The sequence below is a fragment of the Sinocyclocheilus rhinocerous genome, unplaced genomic scaffold (genome assembly GCF_001515625.1).
Source record: "Sinocyclocheilus rhinocerous isolate Xijiao unplaced genomic scaffold, SAMN03320098_v1.1 scaffold200, whole genome shotgun sequence".
Lineage (NCBI taxonomy): Eukaryota > Metazoa > Chordata > Actinopteri > Cypriniformes > Cyprinidae > Sinocyclocheilus > Sinocyclocheilus rhinocerous.
In genome coordinates, this window is record NW_015641014.1 from 1,641,662 (window position 1) to 1,651,735 (window position 10,074).

At 39.7% G+C, this 10,074-nt stretch overlaps 2 protein-coding genes across 6 annotated transcripts in view; one reads left to right on the top strand and one right to left on the bottom strand.

Annotated features, from left to right (window-relative positions):
* LOC107753583 (proline-rich protein 5-like) overlaps positions 1-3,624 on the bottom strand; it is a 10,164-nt gene extending 6,540 nt beyond the window's left edge. Inside the window, exons 1-2 of one of the 2 annotated variants that reach the window (XM_016569767.1) lie at positions 3,138-3,624; positions 390-570 (exon numbers count right to left, since the gene is read on the bottom strand). In XM_016569767.1, the coding sequence (XP_016425253.1) occupies positions 390-550 (161 nt within the window). In that variant the 5' untranslated portion in view covers positions 551-570; positions 3,138-3,624. Of the gene's footprint in view, positions 1-389; positions 571-2,389; positions 3,066-3,137 lie in introns of those variants that run through there. The other variant, XM_016569768.1, reaches the window with a different exon arrangement.
* Positions 3,625-4,323: 699 nt separating this feature from the next.
* On the top strand, positions 4,324-9,976 carry LOC107753587 (DNA repair protein RAD52 homolog). 4 transcript variants are annotated; one of them, XM_016569778.1, is made up of 12 exons: positions 4,324-4,538; positions 4,611-4,750; positions 4,882-4,983; positions 5,111-5,204; positions 5,338-5,405; positions 5,477-5,595; positions 6,224-6,299; positions 6,411-6,688; positions 6,759-6,943; positions 7,059-7,136; positions 8,304-8,549; positions 9,792-9,975. In XM_016569778.1, the coding sequence occupies exons 2-12, from the start codon at positions 4,688-4,690 to the stop codon at positions 9,851-9,853; spliced, it is 1,371 nt and encodes a 456-aa protein (XP_016425264.1). In that variant the 5' UTR covers positions 4,324-4,538; positions 4,611-4,687; the 3' UTR covers positions 9,854-9,975. The 4 variants fall into 4 exon arrangements, with proteins under 4 accessions (XP_016425264.1, XP_016425266.1, XP_016425267.1 ...); XM_016569780.1 differs by having other exon boundaries at positions 4,640-4,750; XM_016569781.1 differs by lacking the exon at positions 7,059-7,136 and having other exon boundaries at positions 9,792-9,976.
* Positions 9,977-10,074: the final 98 nt, after the last annotated feature.

The window sequence follows — 10,074 nt, forward strand, 5'->3', positions numbered from 1 at the left end:
TATATAAACTTTTATAAAAGTATGAAAAATAAATATTACAAACTGCACTGGTGACTGTACTCTATTGATTTTAGTCTGGAAAATTTGGATCCATTTCTCACTGGCCCTGTCTGACTCATTGAATTTACATTAATATTGATTAACCCATTTTGATACTTGGAACTAAGTAATCTCCTGTGGCATCATACTGATACTAAAGAAATATACACAAAGTGACTCCCTCAGCAGGTGGTAAATTGAGGAATGTCACACATTGTGAGAACATTTTGGAATATGGCTTATTTAGAGTATACAGGAAAACAAAGGACATCACAAACAAATAAGAGGATATGAGTATGAATAACAGGATGTGAGTGTGTTAATAGTTCTGTTCACAGCATCAGTTTTACCTCCGGAATGGATGACTGCTCCCATCCATGTGAAGGTGGTGTGGCAGAGCAAACAGAGCAGAGAAGCTGAATGTAGATGATCTAGGGGCGGGTCGATCAATGTGGGCTCCGCTCAAGTTCTCCAGCATTGTTATCGAAAGGCTGCCAGATCCTTCTTTCATTCAGAACATCTCTGGTCCTTCTGATAACACAAATGGACGAAGAAAGAGACAAAATGAGAGCGTGTTGTGGTGGCTGCTCCCGCATAACTCATGAATGCATCTTTAAGGAATTAGATCACCAAAAATGAAAATTCTGCATTAATTACTCACCCTCGTTGTTCCAAACCTGTAAGACCTTGTTCATCTTCGGCACACAAATTAAGTTATTTGTGATGATATCCGAGAGCTTTCTGACCCTGCATAGACAGCAACACAACTGACACGTTCAAGACCCAGAACGGTAGTAAGGACATCGTTAAAATAGTCCATGTGACATCAGTGGTTCAACCGAAATTTTATGAAGCTACAAGAATATTTTTTTTATGCATATTCTGACGTAGAACGTCCATCTCTCTTCATCTGTATATTCTGGTTCGAATAAGTAAGGCTGGGCAAAAAATTGTAAGTCATCCTCTGTCAAAATCTTCGGACATGTTTACGAAGACTGTTTTACGTACAGCGTGCGTCTTCCTCTGCTTGTAAACAAAGCACAGCGCATCCGGGTTTTATGTTAGAACGCCGGCTCCTGCGTCAGCAGCACCACAACACACGTGGCATCAGTGGTTCAACCGAAATTTAATGAAGCTACAAGAATATTTTTTTTATGCATATTCTGACGTAGAACGTCCATCTCTCTTCATCTGTATATTCTGGTTCGAATAAGTAAGGCTGGTCAAAAAATTGTAAGTCATCCTCTGTCAAAATCTTCAGACATGTTTACGAAGACTGTTTTACGTACAGCGTGTGTCTTCCTCTGCTTGTAAACAAAGCGCAGCGCATCCGGGTTTTATGTTAGAACGCCGGCTCCTGCGTCAGCAGCACCACAACACACGTGGTACTCTCGTGAGCGCTCATTGAAGACTGACACGGAAGAGAAAATATTGTTGAATAAAGTCATTATTTTTGTTTTCTTTGCGCACAAAAATATTCTCGTGGCTTCATAAAATTAAGGTTGAATCACTGATGTCACATGGACTATTTTAATGATGTCCTTACTACCTTTCTGGGCCTTGAACGAATCAGTTGCCTGGCTGTCTATGCAGGGTCAGAAAGCTCTCGGATTTCATAAAAAATAACTTAATTTGTGTTCTGAAGATGAACAAAGGTCTTACGAGTATTTTTCCATACAATGGAAGTGAATAGCTACTGTCAAATTTTGGTTTAACAACATTCCTCAAAATATCATTCTTCAAAATACAGAAAGAAAATAATACAAGTTTGGAAAAACTTGAGGGTGAGCAAATGATGACAAAAAAAGTGTCATTTTCGGGTGAAGTATCCCTTTAACTAGCCTTTATTTTCGTTACAAAGAATCGGTTGATCCATCTGAATGATTTGTTCTCAAATCGAACTGATCCGGTTCTCAAATTCATTTTGAAGATCAAGTCTCCATTCATTGTAATTGCAAAGAAAAGAGCGACCAGCATGGACTTAAAAAAAATCTAATTTTATCTCATACAGGGGTGCATTTCCCAAAAGCAACTATGGTTACAAATAGGGTTCAATCAATGGAACTTACCACAATAGTTAGCTAAGGATGCTTTGGGGAAACACACCCCTGGTTTGGAACGACATGAGGGTGTGTAATGACAACAGAATTTTCAATTTTAAGTGAACTATCCCTTTAAATTTCACAACTCCCTGATGCAAGCATTTGGTAATCAGTCTCGATTATGAGGCCATGTTACAAGCGAACTACAGTAAAAAAAAAATCTTTTTTTAACCATTACTCTTTTGAAGATTCCCCAAATTTGATTCATTTCGGCTGCTGTTAAAGCAAAGATCGATGTGCTTGTTTACGTTATTCATTCTCCATGTGTTCCTCAGCAACACAATTCATCCCGCGCCTCCTACTGGACCATCTGGGAAGCTTCCAAAAGAAATAGGCTACTACAACAAAAGACTTGTCTTGCATCAGTCTGTCATCATTTGCTCACGCGGCCGTAAGAGCTTTTTATGGCCTCTTTGAAAAGAAAAAAAAAAAGAAAGAAAAAAAACACACACACACAAACGCATCTCAACAGCCTCGACCTAAATAATATGTGACTTTGCTTTATGTTCCACTTTCCCTGAAGCGTCATGTCAGTTTCCCTTTGTTCACTGAACGTGCCAGGACACGAGCCACGCTGTGTTAGAGGAGCAGGAGGAGTGTATTTCCCTCTCCAAAGTGCAGACAGTTAAAACGACGACGTCTGGGTAAACCTGAGAAGCCTGTTTGAGAGGAAGGGCATCACTTCACATTCTGGACTAACAAATCTCGCTTGACTGTTCTATTAAAACGCGATACGAATCAAGCAACCCAGCTGGCCGTGTTTCAATGCATCATTTTCTGTTGGTTACATGTTCCATCACTAGCTGTAAGTTATTCATGGCGGGATTGACGCACTGGGTACTCAATGTACCTTACGGTGATCATGGCACGATTGTTATTTACAAACAGCGCAACAATGCACCATTCATCCAGGGGGGAAAACGCAGTTTAACATAAAACTCCCGGCTCTAACACTCCACACAAACAGTAGTGCATCGTAACAATGTTTCCACTCACCGTCATGTGCTCCGCGTGCAAAGTGGGGATATTTAAGTAACTTCAGTGATGACGAAAACAATAAATATGACGGCTTTCACTTCAGGAGAAACTAATCCATAAATGCGGATGTGGGCTGTGCGGGGTTAATGGATCATTCCTGTGGCATCCCCAATACTTGCCCCTCCTATTTGCTTCACGAGTCGCAGACTGTCTGACCAGACGCCAGTCCAGACTGTGGCGCGTTCACGCCCCAACACGTGCACGCGCGCCATTGTGCGAGGGGTTGAGATGTGCTTGAGACTAAATGAAATTAATGCTTGATATGATAATATTTTAGTAAAGCAAATGATGTTTCCGTTTCGCTTTATGAGCTCAATGTTCAAGCTCAGCAGGAAGCCATATATAGGCTAATGAAATCCATATTCAATCCAATAACAGGGCGGCAATCTTTATTTGGATCCCTAATTTAGATTTAGATAATCCCTGCTGAGTTGACCGTGACAGGGATATAATTTAGCACACCAGCGGTTTATCTTAAAGAGGCGGAGCAGAATTCAGATAAACCGGACTTAAATTAAATTGAGCTTTTTAGTCATGACATTAATTTGCAGGCCAAAACTGAATGATAATTCGTCACAGAATTTGTGTTTTAAAAATATAAATGAACAACAATAATAATTATTATTATTATTGTACAAAAATACTTTATTTGTCGCCCCCTGTTGGCACAATGCAGCAACTGACAAGAAATTTCCACTGAAGAAATCTTTGAACAAATCTTTTTATAGTCACGATTAAATTGAAGTTACATTAGAGTGTAACTGATGATCGAATATCGGAAAGGAATATCGGAATATGGAGGGTAAAAAAGTAGGGTGGGGACTTGTTTCTATGCATCGGTAGTTGATTGGATGTTGAGAAGTGTGCGTTGCTTTCAAAATGGTGACAGGTGAACATAAACATGAAGGGGCGGAGTTTAAGACGATTAAATGATTGGAGAAATCCTGTATATATCACCAGAGAGTTCTATTTATCTGTTGTTTTTACCAACAGAAAACAGTTATGGCATTTTGATTAAACATGACTAGATTTTTTTAAATGAAACATGTGCACGGAAGAATTGTTCACAATAAATTCTATAACATGCATTTATAAAACATATATGGTGATTTTTTTTTATTCACCATAAAAAGGGAGATTCTTAACTCTACACACACACTGGATATCTCAGTCTTTATGACGTAGTACGCACGAGTGAATGGGCGGGGCGGCGTAAACGTTCTAACGCGGGAATATACAAACGTTCTTCAAGACCATAGAATTCTGCTGCTCGGAATTCGATTTTTATATCAGAACGTTGCTATAGTAACTTTGACTGAACGCTCACCAGTCCAGTTTGTCTGCTCAACAGAGAGCGGGGTAAGTGGTAACTCGCTATGGGCGTAAGTTAGCGCGTAATGTTGTGTCAGACTTCCTGTTGTTACATTTCAGCGATCTCCACTCACATTATACGCATTCAGCATCGTTTAAAAGAGAATATTGACGGCTTTTGAGCGATCAGAAAACACATGGATCACTGTGGGAGGCAAGAGGAGAGGAAACCTCTTACAACCCACACGTGTTTTGGGCAGGTATGTGTTTTGGGGACATGTGTGTCGGTCATTTTGATACTATGTTAATAGCTACAGAAACACACGGTTTATAATGTACTAATATAGTAATATATCCAGAGTTATTTCTTAGTGCTTATTGTCTGTTGTAGTATGCATACACTGCAGAGGAGTATCAGGCAGTCCAGAATGCTCTACGGCAGAAACTCGGACCTGAATATATCAGCACCAGACCGGCTGGAGGAGGGCAAAAGGTGAGAATTAATGCACTTAATGTACACTTATCAATATTATTTAGCCTTGCTGATCTAATATAAAGTTGATTATCTTGCTGTTATTCATATTATTAGACCTTTTGTCTTTTTTTTTTTTTTTTTGCAGGTGTGCTATATTGAAGGTCACAAAGTTATAAGTCTGGCCAATGAAATGTTTGGTTATAATGGATGGTCGCACTCAATATCTCAACAAAATGTTGGTAAGGACACCGTATTTATAACAACATGCACATTCTCAAACATTCCCTTTAATGTTGCATTCACATCAGGTTTCAGGATTAGTTTAGGGTTTGTTGCTTATTTTTAAAGAGACTGGTCAATCTTGTGTTACAGACTTTGTGGACCTGATCAATGGGAAGTTTTATGTTGGAGTCAGTGCCTTTGTGAAGGTTCAGTTAAAGGTAAGAGCTCTTCTCGACAAGACAGACAGCATTGTGAGGAGCATACCATTTCTTCAGTGTCTTCTCCACAGGATGGCTCGTACCATGAGGATGTAGGATATGGGGTGAGTGAAGGCCTCAAATCTAAAGCTCTGTCACTGGAAAAAGCAAGAAAAGAAGCCGTCACAGATGGACTGAAAAGAGCACTCAAGTAATTATTTCTGCTGCTATGTATACTTGATTCTGATTGGTCAGTTGTGGCATTCTGTGGTCAGGGCTTTTTGTTTTTAGTAAAATTTCCAATAAATACTGATACTAGTAAGAAATGTTTCTTGAGCACAGGGTTGCCAGGTTTTCACAACAAAACCCACCCAATTTCTACTCAAAACTAGCTCAATGGCATTTCGAGAGGGGTCCCCCGGTAAACATCATGTTGGGGGGTAAAATGCACGTATTTTGGTGGGGTTCCCCTGGTAAAATTCACATTCCAGGCCCAGGGTAGGGCTGCACGATAAATCGAAATGGAATCGAGATTGCGATTCGACAGAAGCTGCGATTGTCATGCGTATCTTTCAGTGAAGCACGGTTCTAAAAAAACGTTTTAAAAAGCCGTAAACCTAGGGGAAACACTGCCATATAATAAGCGGGATAATATATAGTCAACTAGTTATTACTGCAAAAAATCCCTTTGATATAATACAAGACCTTTCTACATCACATCAGGCTCCTGATCACCCTGTCAAGATTAATTTTGAGATAAAGATTAGCTGACTATACACTATGCCTTCTATAATAGCTATTATTGAATTTTAATATAATTGTTATTTCAATTTTATAAGGTGTTTTGGAAATGCACTTGGAAATTGCATTCTGAATAAGGAGTATCTCATAGCCATCAATAAAATACCAAAGCAGGTAAGAAGTAATCCTGTCAACATTTGGGCCAAATTTGTTGATACTCTGACTTGTTTAAATACATTTCTTAATTTCCGTACCTGAGATATGGTGTATATTCCGTTATCTCAGCCACCTCCTCCATTAGACCTGGACAAAACCAAACGCAGTGATAGCGAGCCGTCCGTGGAGAAGGCCAGGTTCGACAGCCTGGCCCGAGCCAACAGCAGGGAATTTATCAAACTGGCGGAACCAGCCAACATCCCCTCAGAGCGGATAGGAAGTCACCCTGTACGAGGAGGTCATGAGAGCCGCACTGGATCCAGGACTTCATTGACAAACACGGCAGCACATTCTGGCAACACATCAGCTCACCAGGACTCTGAAAACAGGCCCAGCAACACCTCAAGGTGAGTTTATTTGGTGCTAACTTCAACTACAACACTAGCCAGCTGCACTTATGATAAATCTGCTTCTTAGGTCAGCAGCTGACATGGCTGACCTGTCCTCGTCCGATCCTCCACTGGACTCCAAGCAGCAGAGGAAGCTGAGACAGCAGCAGCTGCAGCAAAAGTTCAGACAGGAAATGGAGGCTAAGAAGCTGCTACAGGAGCAGAAAAGCCAGCAGTCCAACGCTTCCGCTGAGCCGCTACCGTCTAAGCAAGGTGTGATGGAAAATTTAAGGGTTCATGTTTTAGCAACGAGTATAAAAGATTCAAGCCTTTGCCTGCAGGAGTGTCAGGTGTGTAGCGCTCTCCATCGGTGGGTTTATCGTTTTAGGACAGGCTGTAGGTCCTGTTAACCACAGTACACCAAACGGACACCTGGTGACAACTAAGCAGGAGGAGTATCTGGCTGGTAAGGACTATTTTAAAGAAAGGTGTGGTCATGGTACATGTGCACTGGGAACATATAAATTATCAGCAGTGACAGTGATGGTAAATACTGGCTGATTTAAAGCAGGACTTTTCAAACTGGGATCTAGGGGGCTGTTGGGACAGTGGTTCTCAAACCTTTTGACTCAGTGGCCCTCCATTTCCAACATAATTTTTTACAAAAGCCCCACCATGTATAGTAAATATTTCCACCTATTATTTCTGCTATTGTTAATAACCATGCTGCTTATTTTTATTTATTTTTTATAAACAGAAACTGGGAAACAAACAGATTTATTTAGAGGAAAAAATGATTCTTTTATTTTGTATTATTATATACTGTATTCCTTTAAGTCATTTTAAGAGTCATCCTGAGGGCACCTAGTGGGTCCTGTCCCCTGGTTGGAAACCACTGTCCTAGGGTGTTCATGAAAAATATTAAATTTTTTTAGATTTTTTTTGTTTTGAAGACATTTTTATGGCTGCCAGTGGCAATGGTAACAATGGTTTTTCAGCAGTTACAGAATGTACTGATATTGTTTGGGTTTCACTGGTCAGAAATCATAATTTTATCTGTGATATATTCTGACAACCAGTTTTTACAGTAGGAAATAAAGATGAAAAATAGTTTAAATAATAAAAAAAAGATAAATTTTCTGATATTTTGTTTTGGCTTTAGTATAGTATTTATAGAAGTTATACTTATATAATATACTTATAGTATACATATTCAATTGGCAAACTACATCGTCTTTATAAAATTTATATTTATTTATACATATTAAAAATATTTGACTGCGTTTATATTTTTGAGGGTGGTTTGCAAGGGAATCGTCATATTTGGGGCATCAAAGTTTGAAAACCCTGCTTTAAAGATATATTAAGCAAAATTAAAATTCTGTAATTCCAAACATTTTTTGAAGCTTAAACGCCAGTCCTCTTTCATTGCGATTCCATAAAGCATGGCCAGTGTTTATGAATTTCTCGTTTTGTCTTTTAAAATGACAAGAATTAGTAAATGACAGAATTTTCATATTTTCTCCATTTGATAGGTCTCACTAATCTGGTGGAAAGACTTTTGGTGGCTCAGGTTTTAATACAGGAAAAGGCAATAAGGTGAAATATAGAAACATTTCTCACTTCTCCTTAGATGACCCGGAATTATGGGACTTCACTCTGGACGGCATCGATATGCTCGGCGATCCCGCAACAGGCTCCACAGAACCTCCCTGTCCCACGACACCGAGCCAACACAAGATGATGACGCGCAGCAAGACCCCACAGAGAGCCCAGTACCTGAGACCACCAGCTCAACCTCAGGGCCATGTTGTTCCTCAAGGCCAGGGAGGATATGGCCAGTACAGATCCTCAGACATGAGAACTACAGCAGGAGCAGGTACAGTCTGACATGTTTGCAGAATAAATACATGCTCATTTAAAAAAAAAAAAAAACTTTGCAATTAGGCAAGTATGTATATGCCCAGTTCTGGTTTTGCCTCTTCACTCATGCAAACATACCACGTCCCCATTAATATAAATAGCCAGGGACCTAACACCCTCTGAGCTGGCAGCCTGTGGCCCACAATTCGTAACAAGCCTGTGCTTGTTGACTTTGCTTGTTCATTAAGAGAAAATAACTTTTGCTTCTTTTTAATATGGACCTATGTTAAAGGGGTCATATGATGCTTTTTTAAAGATCATTATTTGGTGTAACAGAATATGTTGACATGCTTTAATGTTCAAAAAACACATTATTTTTCAAATACTGTACATTATTGTAGGTCCTCTATGCCCCGCCTCTCTCAAACGCTTTGTTTTCTACAAAGTCCCTCCTTCTGACAAGCGCAGTCTGCTCTGATTGGCCAGCTGACCCAGTGCATTGTGATTGGCCGAACACCGCAAGCACTTGTCGGAAATGTAACGCCCCTTACCATAATCTCGAGCTTCATCTTTCAAAATAAATGTAAAGACAGAGCCCGAAAGGGGAACAGAGTCGCGTGACAGACACAGTGATGAAGCTGGTATGTGTTTGCAGTACACAAGCCACGGTTAAGACAGCTGACTCCACTGTGACCCTGTCTCTCTCTCTCACACACACACACGCGCGCACGCACGCACTTTAGCTAATAACAAAACAGTAGCTGATTCAGAGGCGCCAGATTGTCATAGCAAAGTCAGAATTACCTCCTCTCCTAGGTTCACGAAACGGTCGTCCATAAAATGCATTGCTGTTCTGTTGTAAGTAAGATTCCTAAATGCATCTACTTTCGGAAGGCCAAGTAAAGTGCTTTTGCTTTCGCCTAGAAACACAGCGTCTCCCTGACATGCTGCTTCAACACTAACTGCGGTTACTGAAACCACGCCTTCTTTCTTTGCGTGCACATTTGGGCGGCATTATGCTAATATTTCCACATAGTGAGGTAGATATGTGGGGGCGTGTTAGAACGAGCCGTTTTAGGGGGGTGTGGCAGAGTCTTAACTTTGATAAAGAATATCTCTTTGGTTTTGAGACTTTAGTCTTTGCAATTTCAGGGATCTTATCTATGCACAATCAGCTTGTAACACTCCAAAGAGAAAGGAAAACTTGAAATCGCATCATATGACCCCTTTAATGATTTTGTAAATGTAATTGTTGAAGGTGAACCACAGAGCCCATACAGACACAGCCAGATGATGAAGAAACGAAGACTGGACACGTAATGAATTTAAATATTTATAGTTTTCTTTTAGAAATCTTTTTAGATTTGTTTATACTAATTTGTGAATATGAAAAACTAATAAATGTTTGTTTGTCTTTTTTGACTGAACCTCCTAATTTGTAATTTAAATCAAAACAGAAGCATGACTTTTTAAAACTGTATTTCTGATTTTCTGAGAATAAAAATCTTGAATGGATTGAAATGGTATTCCTGAGTTATTTT

Excerpts from the sequence above, each read along its gene's own strand:
- LOC107753587 (XM_016569778.1), top strand. The coding sequence starts at position 4,688 with ATGGATCACTGTGGGAGGCAAGAGGAGAGGAAACCTCTTACAACCCAC. Across the intron at positions 5,406-5,476 it reads TTGTGAAGGTTCAGTTAAAG|GATGGCTCGTACCATGAGGA; the intron begins GTAAGAGCTCTT and ends TCTTCTCCACAG. Across the intron at positions 5,596-6,223 it reads GGACTGAAAAGAGCACTCAA|GTGTTTTGGAAATGCACTTG; the intron begins GTAATTATTTCT and ends CAATTTTATAAG.